The following is a 24,280-nucleotide window of genomic DNA, read 5'->3' on the forward strand; positions in this document are numbered from 1 at the left end:
GAATACCATTGAATATTATTGTGGACGTGATATACAAATGAGTGAATCCTATAGAGTAAATATTCTACGCTGATGATGTCTTCATAACAGGAAACATCACAGTCGGGGTAGAAGGGGGACTGCATATGGATATAGGCCTATCTGCAATATATATGCAAAATGGTTACTTGCAAGAATAATAAGACGCTCAAAAGGAACTGAGGGAAATGCACAGATGGTGCCAAATAACTCAGTTCAACACTAATGCATAATTATTTTAACACTGAATGCTCCAACACAAAATACTGAAGGTGATCGCACAATGGAAAAATAAATGAAAATCTGACAGAGAAATAACAGGAATCTTGACTGACTAAGAAACCTTATTCCAGTACATTACCTTCGTCAAGCTGACATTGTCCTTGTTCGATAGGGCACTGGCAATGGAGGAGGAAATTAAAATGCCACTACAAAGGTATACTGGTTCAAACCTCAGGGTGGGACACATGGGAAGTTCGAGGGTCAGGCAAGGTTAAAGACAGCTGTCCCCAGTGGTGTTCTGAGTGCTTCTCTCTCTCGATTTTCATTGCATCGTCTATAAATAACCTTCAGAGATTACGCATCGCGTCCAACATAGGTGGAGCAACTGTCAATCTTTGCCACATTTTCTATATAGGCCGCATGGCATCAGTTAACCCTTGTGGAGGGTTTAGAGCAGGGTGAGGCACCAACTTTCTCTTTTTGGCTCCGCCCTTGCCTTGTTTGATGCCAAGAAGGTACAACAAGTCACCTGGGAAACAAGTCCTTAGGCAGTCATTTTGGGGAATGAAGGAGAGAGTTCATGAAGGGGCGAGTGGAAACCCACAGTTCTAGTAATTGAAACAATTGAAATGAATTTTATTTCTTTCTCTGCTACGATACAGATGTAAAAACGGATGCAGGTGGTTTGGAGAGAGGCTCCATTCGTTGCACCTCCCCAACCAAGTTAGCATTCACACCCTAGATCAGGTGAGAATGATTACCAGCAAGCAAACTTGTGAGAGAGGTGCGAAATAATGAGCAGGAAGACAAGTACTGCTGGTTTATTGATGAAGCGGCCAGCTTATAAAGCGGCGTGCGGACGTCTGCGTATACGCAGAGACCGCGGGTACAAAAATTTACAGTTGACCTGAGGTCAAGCTATTTCTCTACACAAAACAGGACAGGTACATACAGAAAGCATAATGATTAACAATGACTGGTTGGACATAAAAATACTCTGTCACATATAGTAGTACAAGGTCAAATGAACAAATAATAAATATACAATTCGCAATAATGATAAGATTGTGTTTGTCCGACCCTATGTCGCACGTGAAGGCACCGCAGAAAACGGGATGTTCATCACAGAGAACCCGTTAAGCGGGGATTTTTCAATACCCCCCCCAGATGTAGGTAACGTCTGATCAAAGTAGGTATCTGCTGGGGCGGCAGAGGGGGCCTCGCCTTCTCGATGCCATCTGGGGGGAGTGGCCGTCTTCAACGGTGCCCTGTGGAGGGGTGTGTTAGGTTGCCCCCCTGCTTGGTCCCGGGGCCTTCCAGGGGCACCCACGGTTTTCTTGCGGACGGGGTGGGCTGTAAGGGCGCCATCTCCTAAGGGGGGCCTTGGGAAGTGCCCCCGACGTCTTCCTCCAGAAATGCCAGCTTGAGGCGGTCTATCGATACCCAGTCTTCCTTCCCGTGGACGGCTACCCGGAATGCCTTCTTGTTCCTCTCAAGCATGAGGAAAGGCCCTTTGTAGGGCCTGGTTAAGGGTGGATGTACAGCATCGTCCCTGACGAAGACGTGGGTGGCAGAGGACAGACTGGGAGGCATGAAGGGGACGTCCTGTTGGTATATGTCCGCCGGCAGGGGCGAACTTCCCAACCCTGTCGCGAAGCCTCTGCGTTGTTGAGTCGTCCCGGTCCTATGTGATGAGTTCCCCCGGGACTACGAGGGTCTCCCTGACGACCTTTTATGCTGCGGACAGGTCGCCGTTGGCTCTGGGGTCGGTCCTCAGCCCAAGGAGGACCCAGTGCAGCTGGTACTTCCAATTCTCGGAGGTGCAACGAGCCATGAGGGACACCTTCAGGGACCTGTGGAACCTTTCCACCATTCCACTGGCTGCAGGGTTGTAGGCGGTGGTGCTGTGGTGAGTGGTCCCTAGCAGGTGTGCCAGGGCCATCCACAGCTTGGACAGGAAAGCGGAGCCCCTGTCCGTAGTTATATGGTTCAGGACACCGAACCGGCTGATCCAGCTGGAGAGGAGGGCCTCTGCGCACGCACTGGAAGTGGCTTCTTCCATGGGCGAAGATTCGGGCCACCTGGTGGAGCGGTCGATGACTGTTAGAAGGTATCTTGCTCCTCCTTATGGGGGAAGAGGGCCCACTACGTCGACGTGGATGTGCCCGAAGCGTCTCCCTGGCTGGGGAAAATTGCCCACCCCACACTCGGTGTGCCGCCCTACTTTGCTGGCCTGACACTGTATGCACTGCCTTGCCCAGGCCGTCGCGTCCTTCCATATGCCGTGCCAGAAGAACTTCTCTGCCAGCAGCCTGGCCGTTGTTCTTCCAGAGGGATGGGACAGTCCATGGATGATTTTGAAGACCAACCGACGATGGGAGGCAGGCACCAGTGGGCTGGGGTGGCCAGTGCTTACATAGCTCAGCAGTGTTGGCCCTCCAGGGCCGAGGGGCACATCCTTCCACTTCAGCAACGTGATGGCTGTGCGGTAAGCTGGAGTCTCTGGGTTGGCGGCTTGTTGGCGGGCGAGGTCCTCGTAATTGATCCCGAGCTGCACTGTGTCGATTTCGATCCTCGAGAGGGTGTCGGCTACTGGGTTCTTCTTGCCAGGGAGGTACTTGATGATGCAGGAGAACTCCACGGTGGCCGCGAGGTGCCGCTGCTGCCTGGAGGACCATGCATCCCCCAGCTTCGTGAAGGCGTGGACCAGCTGCTGGTGGTCTGTCCAAATTGTGAAGGGCGTACCCTCCAGGAGGAACTTGAAGTGACGCGCTGCCTGGTACACCGCAAAGAGTTCCCTGTCGAAGGTGCTGTCGCGGGACTCAGTGGGGGTGAGCCTCCTGCTGAAGAAGGCGATGGGCTGAGGGGCTCCATTGACGACTTGTTCCAGGACGGCCCCGCAGGTGACGTTGCTGGCGTCCGTCGTCAGCTGGAGGGGAGCGCTGGGGTCCTGGTGGACCAAATCTGTTGCCTTGACGAGGGCAGCCTTCGTCAGGAAGAAGGCCCTTTGTTGGTCAGGGCCCCACTCTAAGGTTTTCGGACAGCTCTTGAGGATCTCCGTCAGGGCAGGGGGCGGCCATGGTGTGTGCAGTCCCCAGGATGGATCTCCTGTAGCAGTTGACCATTCCGAGGAATTCTTGTACAGCCCTGACGGAGGTAGGGGTGGGGAACCTGACGACTGCCTCAACTTTCGATGAAACTGGGCGGACGCCTCCTGGGGATATCTCGTGGCCTAGGAATTCCACCTTCTCAACGCCGAAAGTGCACTTGTTGAACCTGACGACGAGGCCACTCTCCTGCAGGCACTGCATGACTTTCCAGATGTGCCGTAGGTGTTCCTTGTGGGATCTGGAAAAAATTAGGATATCATCGACGTAGCAGACGCAGAAGTTCAGGTCCCCCAGGATGCTGTCCATCAGTCTCTGAAAGGTCACCCCTGCATTCCTCAGGCTGAAGGTGGAGAAAGCAAAGACGTAGGACCAGAAAGGCGTGATGATGGCGGTTTTGTGGAGGCCCTCTAGAGCTACTGGTACCTGAAAATATGATTTCAGGAGATCTAACTTTGAAAATATTTTGGCCCCGTGGAAGGAGGCCGTTAGGTCCTGCATGTTTGGTAGAGGGTAGTGGTCAGGTTCTGTAGCAAGTTGAGCTGCCTGTAGTCACCGCAGGGTCTCCAGGTGCCGTTCCGCTTTCTGTACCATGTGAAGTGGGGAGGCCCATGGGCTGGGAGCCTTCTTGCAGATGCCCATCCGTTCCATCTCGGCAGAGGCCTTCTTGGCCTCCTGAAGACGCTGTGGGGGAAGCCTCCGGAACTTTACGTGCATCGGGGGGCCCCTTGTCTTGATGTGATGATATATCCCGTGTTTGGCAGGGGTCCCGGGCACCTGACGAAGCTCGGGTTTAAAAACTTCCAGGAATTCCCTCAGGAGGGGACCGTACTGGTGGGGAGCGACGGAACAAATTGTGGGCTCCCTGGGGCCCAGCAACAAGGGCAGGGACTGGCAGGATTCAGTGTCCAGCAGGCGCTTGTGGCCGACGTTGACTGCCAGTCCGAAGTGGTCGAGGAAGCCCGCACCCAGGAGCGATGTCCTAATGTCTGCGACGATGAAGTTCCACCTGTACCTCCAGCCAAGGATGGAGAACAGCAGGAGCCTGGTGCCGTAGGAAAGGATAGGGGACCCATAGGCGGCCGTCAGAGAGGCAGCCAGGTCCAGCGGACATCTGTGGTCCTCTCCGGAAGGCGGGAACACTGACTGCATGGCCCCAGTGTTGATCAGCATCATCCTGCCGGAGATAGTGTCGCAGACGTAGAAGCCTACTGGTGCGGGGCCCCAGGGTGTTTCAGATGCTGCTGCCATGGCGGCCTGTGAGGGTGGCCGCTGCCTCTCCCGTTTTTTGGAGGGGGGAAAAGGTAGGGGGCTTAGCAATTTCAGGCAGCTTTACCGAACCTCTGGTGGTAATAGCAAAGCCCCAGCCTTTCCTTCTTCTGCTGGTGGGGTGGCCTCCTCCTGTCGACAACGTTGATGCCCTCTGTGGTGGGGTCCTCTGGCTGGAGGCAGTTAATGGGTGTGCGGGCGTGGACGCCGCTTCGCCGCCCTCATGGAGTCCGTCAGCTGCTGCGCCAGCCCGATCAGGTCCTCGACCGGCAGGGTGTGTGGTTCTGTGATCTGCCCACGGACCTCTGGGAGTAGCTGCCGCAGAAGGATCTCCCTTGACAGGCTAATCTCTTTGCGCCTGCTGTTGCTGTCAGTCTCAGGGAGGAGGAGGAAGTCCTGGAGGGCATGCCACATCTCCAAGAGGTTTGTGTCCTGCCGGGGGTTGATGGCGAGGTCGAGGGCACGGGCGGCTCTCTCGGAGACTGGCAGGGAGCAGGTCTCGACGAGAGTGGCCTTTAACTCCTGGAAGGTGGCAAGGCTCATCGTTGTTGTCACCCACGGGGAGACCTTCTTGTATATCTATTCCGGTAGGGCATTGATGGCGATGTCCGCCTTCAACACCTCATCGGTCAGGCCTGCCACCCTAAATTGACCCTCAACCCTGTAGAGCCAGGACGCTGGGTTCTGATGGGTGAATGGCGGCAGCCTTATGCTGAGGGCTGCCCTTGGTTGGTCCGTCAGGAGGAGCGTCGCTCAGGGAGCAGGCACCGGCATGGAGGAGCGCACGGGAGGGGGTTGCGCGAGGGAGACTTCTGCCTCCGAGAAGTTTGCGGTAATTTGTATGTGGCTGGGGATGTTTATGTCCATGCTCATTCCGTGCTCTCACTTGGAGTGTGAGGGAATACTCGCGTCAATACACGCTTGGGAGCATACCATGTGGATCCGCTAATGATGCTGGTGATTTGCCGACGAGGGTCGGTAACGCCTGACCGCTTTGTTAGAGCGCCATAGTTGGTCCGTTAGGGGTGTGGGTTAGTTCATCGGGCCAAGACTAAGTCGCCATTTGGGTCCGTTAATGGCTCCGGGAACCACTCCGGGGTCACCACTGTGAGAGAGGTGCGAAATAATGAGCAGGAAGACAAGTACTGCTGGTTTATTGATGAAGCGGCCCACTTATAAAGTGGCATGCAGACGTCTGCATATACACACAGACCGCAGGAACAAAAATTTACAGGTGACCTGAGGTCAAACTATTTCTCTACACAAAACAGGACAGGTACATACAGAAAACATAATGATTAACAATGACTGGTTGGACATAAAAATACTCTGTCACATATACGTGGTACAAGGTCAAATGAACAGATAATAAATATACAATTCACAATAATGATAATAAGATTGTGTTCGTCCAACCCTAGGTCACATGTGAAGGCACCGCAGAAAACGGGATGTTCATCACAGAGAACCCGTTGAGTGGGGACTTTACAAACTCACTTAAATACTTTACTTTACTTCTCTCTCATTTAACTTTGGTGCCTTATAATTTAACTTAGACTTCTGTGTAGCAATTAATTTCAAGAGGCAAAACAACACTGACATTTACATTAATACAGAATAAATACTTGCTGCTAGAAATGACATATTCTTATCATTAAATTCCTATTATGTTAAGGCAGCGTTAATCAGAATATTTTCACAACGTAATGGTATACTTAAAACAATGAATTAGTACTAGGTTAATTCTAGAGATACTTCATGCACTCTAAATAATAATCAGTTACAAGTTTTGCACACATGCAGTTAGTCTGCCTTGAAGAGGCATTGCAGTAAGGTAAACGTGGGCTTAGCTAGGTGTTTCAATGATACTTGAGCAACAGGTCCGTGCCATTCGGGCACTATAAACACATGGTCGCGAGTCTGAGACTCAAGATTTATTACAGAGATTCACAAAGAGAATGGGTGACAGATTCAGAGTAATCAATAATTGTTAAGAAAAGGTGATGATTAAATATGCCGAAATTACATTCCTTAGCCTATGGAAAATGGTTAGGTTCATTTTTTAGCCCAAGAAGGCCACAGAGGTAGCCAGAGGGCGCGACTCCTCCAGCAGGATCATTTGCCAGCATCTACGATAATGGTACTGTGACAAGTTGGCACTCATATAATAATAACTCATGGCGATGGCATATTGTATTTTAAATGCATCATGCTGCAGTAGGCATGAGATGAAAGTCGTAAGACTTATACAGCTGGCATATCTGTCACTGGCACTCTGCATGGGCAGAGGGGATTAAAGTAAAATGGGGGCCTTGGTAAGGCATAAAATAAATGTGAGTAATAATCAAAAGTAAGGAAGGGAAATGTTAAAGGGAAAGAATAGGGGATAGAGTTATAAGGAAAAGAGATAGGTGAAGGACCCTGACATCCATTTCTGGGTAGAGGTGCCAAAGTCTTCATAGGGAAAAGGGATGGCACTGTGCCATTTTGGCACAGGTGCCAGGAGAGCTCAGGGGCTCTCTTTAAGCTACCTGGAATTATCCATGCCCATGGTATTTCCTCCACGGACCTCTCTTACTTTGATGGTTTGTCTCAGTTGAGGAATCAGTGGAACCGAGCCCGGGGAGGGCATCTGATTGCCACCTGTGTAGGGTCCCTTGACGATTGACGCAGGGGCCTTCTTTGCAAGCTCAACCATGATCCGTCGCGGTTCCTTGAGTTCATCGGCCATTTGAGACACGACAGAATCTTTACTCACTGTGTGTCTGCGGTGGACTGAAACAGAGCAGTAGCAATTGTGGGGGGCATGAGAGGCTCGCAGGCAAGAGTGACCAGCTCAGGTATGGGTTGCAAGGCCACACCTTGGGGTGAGATTCCGCTGTGGTCAGAAGGATCTGTCTCTCTTGCCAGCATTGGTAGCGGAGCCAAGCCGGAAGAAGAGAGAGGGCCTGGACTGGGATCTCTGGAATGGAGATCGGGGACGTGCTCTGGCACTGGCACTAAGATAGGGCCAGGCACTAATAACTGATTTGGAATTTGCTCGTCGTTCGGGACGGACGGAGCTTGGCACTGCTCAGTGACCCCAAGTGACACGGGAAGAGATTGTGAATCAAGTGTGGGATTTCCTGGAGGGGGATCTATTAGGGGCCCTGGCACCGGCACTGGGGCAGGGCCAGGCACCAGAATGGGATCGGGAATCAATCTTGATGGAGGGGGCCACTGCACATTGCACTCAGGTGGCACTGGCAGTGGAACAAATGCAGGCGTTTGAGGCTTACTCGTGCCTAATGAATGATTTGGGGGATTTGGACCCCTGGATTGCTGTAACTTAGATGCGGACTGGAAGTCCTGCCCCAGGAGGATGTCATAACCTCCAGGAATGTATCTGGCGACTGCAAGGTCACAGATTTCAGATCTATGAGGTCTCGTGATCCTCAACTTGACAGTAGGAAGTATCATCTTAAAGTGATTGATACCTTCAATCGTGACAAGTTTACTTCTGTTAATGGTAGCTCCACAGGGGACTTTGTCTTCCCTTATGAGGGACATTTGTGTGCCAGAATCATCAAATGCCTTGACGTGGCTGGTGGGGCATCTACCTCGGGAAAGTGCCACATAAATGGGAACCTAGGCTGGAGGACCTAAGGATGTTGGGTCGATGACTGCCAAGGCAAGGGCAAGCATACTTGACGTATTATTATTAGGGTATGTTGCCCATTGGGTGGAGTGCCCATGGACTTTGCAAGAGGGGCAATAAGTTCCACTATAATCTTTACCTGGCACTGTCCTATAGGAGGGAGCAGGCCCTTTACCCTCCGTCCACAACCCAGGTGTGGCTCGTTGGGGAATTGTCCCATTTGAGGACATAGAGGGGTCTTCTGGCTGATTCTCAGCCTTCAAGCATCACTGTTCAGTGGGGTGCCCTATTCTCTTACAATACCCACAAAAGGGTTTCTTATGGGGGTGCCCATTCTTGAGAGGTTGCTGGGAGATGGTCAAGGTAGGCAAGGAGGGATATAATTTCCGTCCATGGGTACTAAGATGGGGATGATATGTATCCCATATGTCAGCCCAACGGCAGCACTTGGCCACTGTCTTAGGTGCCTTATCTCATAGATGAGTGGTGAGAGCTGGCGGGGCATAAAATAAGAAATCCTCGAGCTGGAAGAGCTCAACAATGGGGGGGGGGCGGTTGTCTTGACCGCGCGTCTGACTTTTTTACTTGAGCCTACCCTTTTCCCAAGCTTAGAGGCTCCGCAGTAATAAATGGGAGAGGAAATTCTCAATGATATATTCGTCAATAAATAAATTTCAGGAATACTACAGGTTTGCCAAGGAATATCCTACTCAGTTAAAGAATTAAAGGTTTATTACTTTCAAAAATGCAGCAAGGGGATGTATGGATAAAAATTAGCGAGCAAAAGAAAGAGATTTATACAGGAGCGCCATGCGTGTGGTTTTTATAACAATGGAATTTCTAATAGAACTCACAAATCAAAGATGGTGGACAGTTAGGGATGGGCCCACATGGCCTGGAATTGAAGAGAGAAAGAGAGAGAGAGAGAGAGAGAGAGAGAGAGAGAGAGAGAGAGAGAGAGAGGATAAATCCAGCGATGCAAAAATAGCTGGAGTCAAAGCCTTGGTGGTCGCCTACAGTGTGCTTATCTGCGAATTCGGGACTTTCAAATTGTCCTCATCACGTTCAACTCTTTGACTGAGTTGCTCCCTAGCTTCCTATTCTTAAAACATGCAGCTAACATGCGATAGCACAAAAATCTTGTGGAACGGTTAATAAGCTCTCTCTTCTCATGAACTAATTTGGCATGTATGTGGTCTAGCAATTACCTTACACTGATTGCAGTCACTTTTCGCACCTAGCATAAACCTCAACAAAATATTTTGATACATACTTATGCTGTGGAACTGGCTCTTCTCATGTGCTTAAAATGGAGGGGGTATGATGTCAGGGTCGTCTCTAATGATGCAGACCAGCTAGTAGTTGCTATTCCGCTGATATATTGCAAAGCAATTGCATACTCGGCAAGGTACGCCAGTTGCTATGAATGTCCCCGGGATACTTACTTGATTCTGGGTGGCAATGGTTGAGCGCAGGAAGTTCCTTACGTTATCAAAAAATCTGCTATATCTATAACACACCTGACTCAATATTAGGGCAACTTCATAGACAATCAAGGAAAAATCTGTAGCTTAGGATCCTTTTCGTGTGAGGCAAAATTCTGTAAACTCAAGGGCTCTCTTAACTAATTATATTTACATAACAAACACAGATCAGAAGAATGACGAATTACTGTGCAGGTAATAATAAGGGCCTGCTAAATGAATGAATCCTACACAGAATAAATATTCTATGTCGATGATGTCTTCATAACAGGAAACATCACAGTGGGGATAAAAGGGGGACTGCACATGGATAGAGCCGAGTGATTCCACAGTAGAGGCCTATCTGCAATATATATGCAAGATGGTTACTTGCAAGAATAATAAGATGCTCAAAGGGACCTGAGGGAAATGCTCAGATGGTGCCAATAACTCAGTTCAACACTAAATGCATAATTACTTTAACACTGAATGCTCCAACTCAAATTACTGAAGGTGATCGCACAATGGAAAAATAAATGAAAATCAGACAGAGGAATAACAGGAATCGTGACTGACTAAGAAACCCTATTCCGGTACATTACCTTCATCAAGCTGACAGGGTCCTTGTTCGATAGGGTGCTAGCAATGGAGTAGGGAATTAAAATGCTACTACAAAGGTATACTGGTTCGAACCTCAGGGTCGAACATGTGGGAAGTTCAGGGGTCAGGCAAGGTTAAGTACATCTGTTCCTGGTCGTGTTCTGAGCGCTTCTCCCTTACAATTTTCGTTGCATCGTCTATAAATAACCTTCAGAGATTACGCACTGCATCCAACATAGGTGGTGCAAAGGTCAATCTTTGCTGCATGGTATTAGTTAACCCTCGGGGAGGGTTTAGAGCAGGGTGAGGCGCCAACTTTCTCTTTTTGGCTCCGCCCTTGCCTTGCTTGACGCCAAGAAGGTACGACGATCACCTGGAAAAAAAGGCCTTAGGCAGTCATCTGGACAGAGAGAAGGGTTAGGCTTAACCATTTTGGGAATGAAGGAGAGAGTTCATGAAGGGTTGAATGGAAACCCACAGTTCTAGTAATTAATGTAACTGAAATGAATTTTATTTCTTTCTCTGCTATGTTACAGATGTAAAAACAGACAGGTGGTTTGGAGAGAGGTTCCACTCGTTGAAATATATATATATATATATATATATATATATATATATATATATATATATATATATATATATATATATAGAAGATATGTATATGTATATTATATATATATATATATATATATATATATATATATATATATATATATATATATATATATATATATATATATATATATATATATATATATATATATACTATATATATATATATATATATATATATATATATATATATATATATATATATATATATATATACATATATATATTCATACATACATATATATATATATATATATATATATATATTTATATATATATATATATATATATATATATATATATTAATAACTACCTGTAATTCATTTTGTGACCTTTAAAGTAGAGCAAATCTTTTGTTTGTTTTGGTCTCTTTATCTCCACCACGGGCTATTATTGTATTTGTAATAGTACTGTACTCATGAGTTTTTTTAATTTTTATGTTTTATAAATGGTCGCCTGCAAGCATTCGCCATCTTGTGTCCTTTCACACCTGACTGCCATAGCAGTATTGGGCTTTGCCAGTACTTGACTCACCAGTGTGTTTTTGGTACCTCTGTTATGAAGACAGCTCTCTCCAGTTTCTCTGGCAGAGTATTCCTGCTATTTGGCAGCACTCGGTTTCTTGTGAAGGAACTCTGTATACACTTGTGTTGCTTGAATGACAGCGAGGTGTTTTCTTCTGCTTGTGGGGGCCTTCAAACGGAGGTTTCATTTGTGGGACTCATCTATAACCTGACTGAAACCTGTCCGTGCCTTATGAGAAGCACTCCCTGCCTTGCCTCTCGCTTCGTTTGTAATGCTGTTAGTTGCCTGACTCTGTTACTTTACCAGCGTCTTGTGGGAGGCACTCCTTGCACCACCTGTACCGTTTGTGGCTTCGTGTGTGGCGCGCCCATGCTTCACCTCTGTTACTCCTGTTTGGTGCCTTACTGAGGTACCCTCTGCCCCACATCTCTCAAACTGCAGTCTTCTGCATACGCCAGCCGTGCTGTCTTAAAAGTCGTTACTCTGACTGTATATTATCTTACTGCAGGTAAGGACCTGCCCACCTACTTATTTATTTTATGTGAATGTAGCTGGTGCTTGTCAGCTCTGGAAGTGTACCAGCATATCAGGCAGTATCTGTGATGACTCGCCAATGATCTTGTGCTGCTATTGGACAGCTTCTGATACCTTTAATTTGTTATTATTGCTGTTTGTTACAGGTGACGGATTTTTGTACTCAATATTCTTCAAGTGTTAAGTGTAATCATCATTGTATGTTTTGTATTAGGTTTAAGTGTATAGACTTTTCTAGGAACTTTATTTTATAGTGTTTATTGCAATATCTTCATATTGAAACTTAGTGTATTTTTACTCCCCTTTTTATATACTATTTGTGTTGGGGATTGTTTCACAGGTGGTTCCACCTTTAGGGTATGAATTTATTCATTGATGTTCTGGCCACTTAAGAGTGGATAAATTAATCTTGAAGATAATTAAAGGTGATGACAAAAGGTTTTTATATATATATATATATATATATATATATATATATATATATATATGTGTGTGTGTGTGTGTGTGTGTGTGTGTGTGTGTGTGTGTGTGTGTGTGTATAACTGAATCACGAAAATATGGAACGTGATGAATATATAAATAAAGATAAAATCCACGAAGGACACGGAAACACTGGAGTGCTGCGAGGCCTTTCGACACTTACGTTCTTTACTTAGCAGACTGAAGAAATATAAAAGTAAATTTACAAAGAAAGCTCCTATAAATGACAGATGGATTATAAAGAAAACATATGTACCTGGAATCCAACACAATTGAAGAATTTGTAGAACTGCCAAAACAGGGTTAAATATTTAAGAGGTTTTACAAAGGATTAGGATCAACCGTTCAGAAGCAGGGACAGGACAATTAAAAGATTACTGACCACCCAAAAAATATTAGTACAACAAAATAATTCTCTTTTTCTGTAAACAATAATAATTTTTGCAAGATGAACATTTTTACAAATAAAAAATTATTTTAAACATACGGATACATAGAAAATACATATCAAGTAACTAACTTGTAATTAAGTCAGTGATTTTATCTTTTAGGTCATTCTTGAACATTTTTCTAATACAGGGGGCCAGATAATACATGCCAGGGCTAAGGTTAAAATTACAGCTGGAAGTAAGCTGGATAATAGCGGACTCCAATAGATTTCTTGAAGAGAAATCTGTCGATCTGGCAATCACTGAACTTTCAGTCCAATTTATCCTGTGAAAGTTTTCATTTAAATGAATGAATATAGCATTGGATGCTTGTCCAGTTTTGACTGAATACTTATGTTGCTTAATACGTACATCTAAATCTTTGCTAGACTGGCCAATATAAAAAGAGGGGCAGTCCAAACGTGGAATTTTATATATTATGTTGTTTTTTAGGGCTATTTTTTTATTAACATTCTTTTTAGTGTGTTATTATAAGAAAAAACGAGGTTGACATAAAAAGGTTTTAACAATGATTTTATGTTTTCAAAACCACTAAAACAAGGCAAGCTAAGAATGTTCTTAGGGTTTTTTTTTCACGTTACTTTCACTACAAAACTTTCTGTGGGCTTTGTTATAACAAATATCTAGTATATGTGAAGGATAACATAAATCTGTCCCTAATTTTCTTATGTATTCAATTTCTTGATCCAAATACTGGGGACTGACAATGAAAAAAAACATAGAGGAAAAAATTTATATTTTGATGTTAAGGTGATGGCCTGAATAAAAATGGACATAAGTTAAGCTGTTGGTTGGTTTCCTATAAATACTGAATTTGCATTGAAATGGTTCTCTATGTATTAAAACATCTAGGAAAGGGAGGCAATTGTCTTTTTCTAATTCTAACGTAAACTTAATGGATGGTACCTGGTTATTCAAATTAGAAATAAATCATTTACATCATATATATATAAATATATATATATATATATATATATATATATATATATATATATATATATATATATATATATATATATATAATATATATATATATATATATATATATATATATATATATATATATATTGACTGATTTAGTTGCAATGACCATGATAAGGATGCTAACCATCTCAAGACTTTAGATTAACTGATGGCAAGTGAGTGTCATGTACTCACAAGGAATCCTGGATGACAGTCGTTCACAGCCACTATTAATGTTTTGTTGGAAAATCGGAAATGGCAGGAATCAGATGCATAATCGATTGGCACTCCACCAACCATGAAGCCTCCCTTACGGATGTGTGAAGCTAAGAGCTCTTCTGACGGATAAACAACCACCTCTATTGAAGTCTCAGCATAACTGTTCAAAATGGAAAAAAAAATTGCTTTAGAACTTTAAGTTATATTACATTAATTTCTTTAAAAAATATAAATTTAAAAAACATTTCTCTTTTTTATTTGCCTCTAGAGGAGCCACCATTTTTATCTAAGGGGTTTGGCACCTTTATGAATTGTATTATTAGGAGACTCTGCAGATCTAATTCTGTCGTTTCCTTCACCTAGTTTTTTCCAATAAAATTATCACATTATTCACCTCTGATCTAAAAATCTCATCTAGCCAGTCATTCCAGTGCTTTTTTTCCGTTTAGCTCAGATTTCCTTCTGCCTTCAGAGGAACACCAATTTTTTTTTATAGATTAAAAATAATCTATTTTCCACACATGCATTGCCAAAGAGTAAGTCCCATTGTTTAGCTTCCTTTCGACAAGACCTACTTTACTAAGCATTCTTCCCATCTCTCAAGAGGTAGGTCTAGCACTTCCTCTCTTTAGCCTAAACATAACTGATTGAGCCTTCCTTTCCTTTACCAAGGAGTCTGAGAGGTTGGATGAATGAATCCTTCCCTTTTGCTTAAACTTAATCCATTAGCCTTGCCTTCCATTTCCTAAGAAAGAGGGCTAACGCTTCCTCCCTTCTGATTTGGATTTACCCTCTGTCTCTAAAGGGCATGTCTGATACTTCCTTCACATTTTCTTAAATCTAATTCTTTGGCTCTTCATTCCAACTTACAGGAGACAGGCCAAATGTTTCAATCCTCTTACTTTAAACAGATTCCATGAGGCCCTCTTTCTAGCTCCTCTGATGGCAGCCTAATGATACTTCTTTTCTTTCTTAGATCTCATTCGTTGGCACATCCTCTCACCTTCTGCCTAGTACTGCCGTAGATTTGACTTACACCTAATTCAATAGATGTTCCTTTAATCTCCTAAGAGGCAGGCCTAGTATTTTCTTTGTTTTGCTTTAATCCTAATTCTTTGGCCCTTCATTTCATCTCACGAGAGACAGGCCTAAAGATTCAATATTTATTGCTTATTGCTTAGATCTTAATCCTTGAGGCCTTTCTTCTACATACTGAAAAGCAGGCCTAACGATACTTTCTTTTTTCTAAGATATAATTCAGAACTCCTTCTTCCTCAGAAGAGGTATACATAATAGCTCCTTTTCGCCTAATAACAATTTAGATCTTTCAATCTATCAAAAAACAGACCATTATACCTCATACCTGGCTTACACATAATTCATTAGCCCTTCCTTTAATCTCCTAGGAGACAGGCTTAACGATTCCTTCGTTTTAGCTTAGAACTAATCATATATCTTCCCATCTACCATGAGACATGCGTATTCCTTCCTTTTAACCTAGATCTAGACCATCTCTCCAGAGTCATACCTCATGCTTTGAACATGTTGGCATAGACCCAACTAACTGGGACTTACTTTGATTTCCCTAAAGAAATGCCTAATCATTTCCTCCTTTTGACTGGCTATCTACTTCTTTAATACTGGCTTGACCGAATTCATAGGACTTCCATCTATCTTTAAAAGGAGATGCTTAATACTTCCTTCGTTTTAGCTTAGACTTATTCATCATGCCCTTCTGACATCTCCTTACGAGAAAGAGGGTTTTGTTGGCAAGGAGAAAGTAATGGTTCTAATAGATGCAGGTTGTACATGTGCAATAAAATGTAGATGTCTGGTAACTGAGGATATCGTGACTGATAAGAAATGGTTCTGTGTACTAACTGATAGGGAAATCAGTAGATATCCAGTTGCAAAGATTGTAAGAACTCCATACTTTGTAGGAGAATTACATGCTATGTGTCTAGCAACCCCATTAATGATCTTTTTCTTGGAAACATTCCAGGTATAAATGGCCATAAAGAAGTGATTAAAACTGAGGCTGGGATGACTGAGAAAGTTGAAGGAACAGACTACCCAAAGGACAAGCCATAGGAAAGCAATATGGGGATGGATTTGAAAAAGGCTGGTACCAAGACAAGAGAAATCCAGCAACAAGCCACTGGCAATAGTTTCCAGTTCCCCACTTGTAGGAGCACAGCAGAAGGACCCCAGTTTTGCCAAGCAGTGGGCAAGAGCCAAGGCTAACACAGAAATACAGGACAAAAGGGAAGAGGAATTTTCAAACTAAAGGTATTTAATGGCACATTATATTGTGTTTTCCGCAGTAGAGCGGCTGGAGAATTGTGGCAATTCCTGGTGCCAGTAATATATCAAACTTAAGTAATGAAGTTGGTCTATAAATTTATTTTCTGTGATCATCTTGGAGCTAAGAAGACTGTCGACTGTATAACCAGTAGTTTCCATTGGCAAGGAGTGCTTGTGGACATCACCACATTTTGCAAGTCCTGCAACATTTGTCAGAAAACTGCACTGAAAGGCCATGCCAGCAAAACATCGCTAGGAAAGATGCCATTAATGTAAGAACCGTTCAAGAGAGCAGCTGAAGACATGACTGGACCTATATGCCACTTTCAGAGAGGGGCAACAAGTACATCCTGACGGTAGTGGACTCTGATACAAGGCACCACAAGGCAAGGGAGCTCCCTCACACAGAAACTGAGCATGTTGCAGAGTTACTACTTAAAGTTTTCAGTAGCGAAGGATTCCCTGAGGAAATTCTCTGCAATGAAGTACTCATCTTGCCTCTGGAATGAAGATGAGCCATCTGGTGAACACCAAGCAGCTGTTCACAATGCCATATAATCTGAAAGGGACCAGTATCCACTAGCAATCTTTACATATGAATTAATGCAGTCAAAATACCAGATTTTCACTCTTTGAGGAACCAGAGCAGATTCTCAAGGAATTATGGACCAGAGACTGCAAGGGTGAAGTGTGCAACACCTGCAAGCATGTGATGGAGCTGAGGAATCACCTGGAAGAGACCTGTCAACAAGCCAGGGAAATTTTATATTTGGCACAGGAACACCTGGACCATCACTATGACAAGGGAACCAGAGACCATCAGTTCACTGTGTGACTGAAAGTGTGAGTGTTATCACCAATGGAAGCAAACAAGCTGATGCTGATATGGAGAAGGCCATGAACTACAAGTTTCATGATGGCAGAGAACTGGAGATTCTGCATGCAAACAGCCTGATTGGTTACACTGAGAAGGAAACAAAGTGGTAGCAGCTGTCATTGTAGAAGAGAAATGCCTGAGTGCAACCACCATTAAGGAGGAAGCCAGGATGAGTAATGGTTGGAACCAAGATGTCATCATTAGCAATGACCTAAGTAAGCAGCAAAAGAAGCAAGTACTGTGGTTGCTGGAAGAATATCAAGTCATCTTAACCACCACCCATCAAAATCTTTGCTGTGAGAAGGCTCTTCTATCAAAGTGATGGCAGAGTACTTATTCAAAGCATAACTAGATACTTTACTATATGCTACTAAGGAACTGATCCAGGATGAAGTTGAGGTGATGTAGAAATGGGAATCATCAAAGGGTCAACAGCATACTGTTCACTAGTAGTGATGGTGAAGAAGAAGGATAGATTAAATAGGTTCTGTGTGGATTACTTTTGACTGAATGCCACAATCAGCTTAGATAAACAACTAATGAGACTTCTTAACAGCAAATGTTAATGTTTACCCGGGTGGACTTGAGCATTGTGTACTTCCAGATTCCAATGGAAGAAGCACCAATGGAGAAGACAGCTTTCACAGTTTCAAGAGGATGTTATCAGTTCAATAAGACGACATCTGGATTAATGACGCATCACCATCAAAGACCAAAGCACAAGAGAGATCATTCCTAGGATTGACAGACTACTAAAGGAAGTCTCTGAACAACTACCCAAAACTTGCAGTGCCCCTGCCCAACCTAGTGGAGAAGCCACGATCAAACAAAGTGTTGAGGAAGGAATTTCAACAAAAGGTATTTGATGGGCAAAAGCAAGGTAAAAAAAATGTGACAATACTACGAGTACCAGACTTCAGTGAGACTTCATCATGAGGACGGATGCATTGAATGGGGGACTAGGAGGCATATTACTATAGGGTTTGCAGATAACATATTTCCAATTGCATATGGAAATAGGAAACTCAAGAAGAATGTGAACAACTACTGCACGACTGAGCAGTAATACATTTACTATTAAAAGATTCCATCTGGCCCTGTATTAGGTACGGGGCAGTGTTGTCACGCCGCTAAGAGCATTTTCCCCTACACCAAAGATGATTTTCCCCTACTTTCCCCTACGCATCAAATGAAATAATAGGATAAATAAAAATAAAGCATAACATTTTGGTTTCAATTCATATTGAAAATAAACTTTCCAAATTTTAGGTACAGAAAAATTAACTCAATTAAATTAAATATATATGAAAATGTAGTGCATTTATAGCAAATGTAAATAGATGGTAAATTATTCTATTAAAAAAACATTATTCCACGCTGAGAATCATCAACAGAATTTTGTTAACTTTCAAGATGAAAAATGAGATTTTATAAGAAAAATTATAAATGCATATTGAGTTTATAAAAAATGTAAATAGATTTTAGTTTGTTTTGTTGCAAAAATCATGGATATAACAACAGTATTGCCTTTAATCAATGAGAAACGGAAAAAGGACTACTCAAGTAACCTACGCAAATACATTTCTAAGACAAATGTTGATGCATTTATAGTAAACATAAATAAACGCCAGATTATTCTATTACAAGAAAAAATTTATGTAACATAAAAAAAAATCCTTTAATCATTGAGAATTTCATTAGTCTCACTAGCCTATTTTTCAAAGTACCTTGACCTTGAACTGTTATAGTGCTTAATGATGGAAGGACTGGTCTCAGAATGTGAGGGAAATGTTCACTTTAATTATAGCCTCCCGTGTTTTTGTTGAAAGTCTGTTTCTTAGTTCGTTTTATTATTGGGAAATTGCAAAAAAAGTTCTTTCAACCTCTGTATGCTTTGAGGCAAAGTGGTAAGATTTAACATAAACGTTGCTATTTTTATTATATGCAGCAACCTTCTTCATCCCCTTCCAGATTTCAAGAATAGTCTTATTCTCCCATCCACCTTCCTCCCATCTTCATCAGCTAAGATTGATCTAACACTGTCTGTATGATTTGCAAAATGTTGTGTGTGTGTGTGTATATATATATTCTCTATATATATATATATATATATATATAAAATATATATATAACCAGCACATATATATATATATATATATATATATAAAATTATATAATCTGATAACACAGGCATATATATATGAAATATATAAAAATGGAAATATACAACACCATTTACTAAGACAAATATATACTTAAAGAGAAGTCAATAGTTTCAAAACAGAACAGCTGCCACTGAATTTAGAGCAGCACGGTTTCTTAAAATGACTTCATGACTTATGCCTCGTGGCACTGTAAAACAGGATCTGATAGATCGATTCTTTTCATAATTTCGGAACAGGCAATCTTGTACCAATTTCTACAACGTGTAAGAGAAATTCCCTTTCCATGAGACTTCATTATTGCCAAGGCTTCACTGGCAAGTACACCAGGATAGACTTTATCCAACTGTATTCATTTTGATTCGTTTTCAAATGTCAGCATACCGAAGTTAATAAATTCCCTTGTCATTAAAATTTGAACTAAACATCCTAGGGACTCTCGACCTCTGGTAGCAGCATATTCTAACAGGGCACTAGGCTTAACCTGATTCCCGAAATCGTGTAAGATGGCCGCCCCCGTGTGTATGGAGTGGTATGGCATCCAAACTAGCATCTCTCCATCTGTCTGACTTCATATGTTCTCCTGTACTTTTTAGGCCTATCGACGGAGTGTCACGTGACCTGCAGCATTAGCCATCTTGTGAGCTATGCCCTCAGGCCACCTGGGATGACTGGGTAGAAGCTACCTTACAGATGATCATCTTGTTTGCTGGGAGACTCGACTAGAGGGAGGACATGCCATTGTCCCTTATTCTTACTATAGAAGGGCGCCCTGTGCCACATGAAGCTATCTTTGGGCCTCACTCATATTAATGCATTTCCAGCCGACTTTTCTTAAACTATATCCTATTTTCTTTACTTTTATCCAGAAACCTTCCCAGTTCCTCCCGTGATCCCCACATGTGGTCTCTCTCCCTTTTGTCATTCTATGTCTTACATTTGACCCCATACAAACCCTTCTACACCAAAGCCACCCACTGTTTCGCATGCTTACTTTAATTCCAGATTAGAAAAGTGCAATTAAAGTGATTTTTGACTGGCTGCACCCACCATTGTCTGCCCTGAAGATGTAGAGTAATCTTTAAGCATCGGGCATAATATTTCAGTAAGCTAGGATAGCTCAAGTGTACACTGCTAGGGCCTTAGCACACGCCGGTTCTAAGTTTAATTCAACCCCTCTCTTTCACAGGGATGCTTGTACCGTGTGTGATGTAGGACCATCTCACCTCGTATCTTGTTACTCATCTGTGTTCCATGAGTGACAAGTCAAAGGATTTTTACCCCTCTACAGTCCTCCCGAATATGTATAAATTCTATTCATTTATTGTATCAACATGTTTGCCAATTTTATAACTGTTTTGTGAGCTTTTGTTATTATTTGTTAGTAAACTGTAAGCTGTTCTCTGGGTGTAATTGCACCTTGAAGTAAATTAGAATAGTATTATCTATTAGTCACGTTATCCCATTCTTTTGTATTTTTTTATGATTTCTTTTGTTTTACTGGCAGCCATTTTACAGCACCCATTGCGCCTAGGCAGGCTAGACTGTAACACTGGCGACCTTGCTAAAGATAAAGTAATTGAATTAACATAAAAATTCCCAAGTAAGAAAATCCGCACATAAATCAAAAGCGTAAGAAAGTGAGCTGAGATCCTAGTTACAAGTGATAGCACTCTTAATATTCGTGCCGTTTAAACAGCAGACGACATGAGCGAGTATTAATTTTATTAGTCAGGCTACCAAACCTGCCCGAGTACAGTAAACAGATAGCAATAGGAATTTTAAAAGACCTTGCCCTTATTCATAGTGCTAAAAGGTTCGTTGTGTTCATGCATGCTGTACCTTTGATTTGTAATGTAAATTATTCTCAGTACGTAATTTAGGAAAGTTAGACCATTTTACCCAAGCACGTGTTCACATAAACAAAGGGCAAGCCTTATTTAACCCAGCCTAGAGTAACGCATTCATTCAATCAGCTGAAGTCAGGGCTAGCTTTTCTTTGCCCAAACCATACGCAATTTCAGCATGGTAAGTGCAGAATTTCACGGAGCCACATGTTTCTACGTGATTTTAAATTGCTAGGTGGTTCATTCATGCTGCAATTTTAGCTTGGGCGCATGCTTGCAAACTTAGCATTTATTTGCTAAGGAGTAGCATTCAGATGAGCATTTATGTAATCATAACATCACAAACCGCACCATAACAAAACCGTTTTCATGAAGCTTCAGCCTCAAAGGCAAATTTCCTCAGTGCTAGGAGTTAGATAATATAAATTTATTGCATGCTATTTTTTTTTATTTCATTTTTAAATTCATATATATATATATATATATATATATATATATATATATATATATTTAGCTTTTAGATAGACCTAGGTGTGTGTGTGTGTGTGTGTGTGTGTGTGTGTGTGTGTGTGTGTATATATTGTTAAATGTGAAACCACTTTCTAAGCAAACCCAAAACTCCAAACTGCCTTGCAAATTAAATGAAGTATTTTCATACTGATAACTAACTGACGACAGGTGTGAGAAACTCAGCCCCTACGTAAATTTCTCTCCATGCTCCCCATTTTGGTTCATCTGTTTATCTTTCCTAAGACCCAGTGACTGCTTGAAATAACTCTTTTCAGATAAAAGGTGGATGGAGACGGAAGCCTGCCGAAATCCGCCAGAAAGGTTGAGTCCCCAATAAAAGCTGGTGGACATGGGTTGCCAAAGGTCACCAGGATTTGGAAGGTATTGACATAGAAAATGGAGAATCGTGAGACATGTGACTGAGCCGCCATCTTGGGACTCCAGCACCCTCTGCAAAGAGCAAGACATTAAGCCTCTGAGGTCATAAAAGGCCTGAGACAGCTGGCCTCGACCTCAGAACCCTACCAGTAGCAGACTGACACACATCCCCTCGCATGCTCCTTATTGAGCTTGCCCCCCACCGTGGTCATCTTTTGACCACCCAGTCACATTACTTGTGCATTCCCATTAAACTCATCCCTCCATCCCTAGTGAAATTCAATGAGGTTCTCCATCGCTCTGTTATAAGGTAACCTCCTGATTCGAGCTTCTTTCAAACAGTCACGTATCTTTAATCTTTCACTGCACTTTCATTTTCTTTTCTGAAGTTCGAGTTATAACAAAGATGACTCACTTAGCTCAGTGTGAATTTTAATGCAAGCATATTGTAACAGAATCAAGTTATCTTGGCACCATATGTGCAACCCTCGATTCACCCAAAATCGTTATACTTATCCTTGTGTAACCACTGACATTATCTAATTGCAGACGGTATTCCTAGCTGTGGAAATAACTGATTGTCTTGTACTTCTTGCAGTGGCCTTGCCACTGCAATCAATTCTTCAGTGTCCCTTTCTAGAGGATTATTCATAAATTCTTCGGTATTTACACAAGCGCTGTAATATCTAACCACGTGGCAGACTCCTGTTGTACCTGCCTATGATTCCCCAGTCTTCTGATTGACGTGTTTAATTGTAAATATATTCCATTTAAAGTAAACCCAAGTGTTTATCTGCAACAGTTCCTTGTTGAAGTACGGCCTTCAACCCAACTGTTTTACTATTCAAGTTCCTACCTGACAGCAATTGCAGTCAGAATCTCAAGGTGTATTAGTAATCCCCTGTTCTCCAACTAGACGCCCAGATTGGACCCCTGAACAAGGAATGCAGTAAGTAGGCCAGGTAAGAACCTAATAGTGGCGACCAATGCTCGGAATTCACAGCTGCATCATTGCAAGAGCCTCCTTGCAACTTGCAGCTCCAGCCAGTAGCTTGCTAAAGCTGGATATAAGACTAGAAACGAATCTGACGATGTAAATCCTAAATAAGCACAAGCAAACAAGTTTCCACAGCGTAATTACAATGTTATTATTTTTAGCTTATCATAGGTGCAAATAAAATCGTGACTGTGAACAGGGTTAGGAAACAATAGGCCACGTGCAAAGCTAAGTATACCTTAGTTTTACCATACCACTGAGCAGATTAAATGCTCTCCTAGGGCTGGCCCGAAGGATTAGACTTATTTTACGTGGCTAAAAACCAACTGGTTACTTAGCAACAGGACCTACAGCTTATTGTGGAATCCGAATCACATTATAGCGAGAAATGAATTTCTATCACCAGAAATAAATTCCTCTAACTCTTCATCAGCCGGCCGGGGAATTGAACTCCGGCCCATCGAATGACAGTCCGCAGCTCTACCGATTCATCCAACGAAGAGTCTAGGCCATGTGCATGCTAACAAGATTTTCATGGCGAAGAAAGAGCATATTTTCCAAAACACAAGCTTTGCGGCTAATGCATGCTAGTCTGCATGTCTTAACATCTAGGTAGCTAGGCAGTGAAGTACGAATATAAGAGATAAAGAAAGGCAATAGTGAGCGTATTTCCTCCGTGTGCTCTGGACAATTTGTCAGCCAAGAATTAGGTAGGTACACCGTAAATTCGGGCCACGAATTATAGCCCATCCAGAAATTTTCATCTTTCAGAAGTCTTCTCTCTCTCTCTCTGACTCTCAGCTCTCTCTCTCTCTCTCTCTCTCTCTCTCTCTCTCTCTCTCTCGTCGTAGCAAAAGTGCTAGGTTTTCTTAAAAATCCTGTTTAAAACTTTAAATAATTATTTTGTTGTATCCAAGCAAGGATAATTTCATTTGCGGACACGTGAGCATCGTCCACCTCGAAAACATTGCCTTTTAACCGCTACTTAACTATGAGTAATCGAGCAAATTTTTGCGCATTCATAAATCCCGAGCGCCAAGCTGGGAAAACCCGTTCCAATAGAGTTCGTCTTTTTCAGAACTTTTCGCGCGAGATTTCGCTCACGAC

General features: G+C 42.8%; 1 protein-coding gene across 1 annotated transcript in view; it reads right to left on the bottom strand.

Moving 5' to 3' along the window:
* The window catches only part of LOC136843715 (uncharacterized), a 780,729-nt gene that overhangs the window by 540,605 nt on the left and 215,844 nt on the right, over positions 1-24,280 (bottom strand). The window contains 1 exon segment of the mRNA XM_067112312.1: positions 14,075-14,258. Within this exon segment, the coding sequence (XP_066968413.1) occupies positions 14,075-14,258 (184 nt within the window).

Source organism: Macrobrachium rosenbergii, chromosome 2 (genome assembly GCF_040412425.1).
Source record: "Macrobrachium rosenbergii isolate ZJJX-2024 chromosome 2, ASM4041242v1, whole genome shotgun sequence".
Taxonomy (NCBI): Eukaryota; Metazoa; Arthropoda; class Malacostraca; order Decapoda; family Palaemonidae; genus Macrobrachium; species Macrobrachium rosenbergii.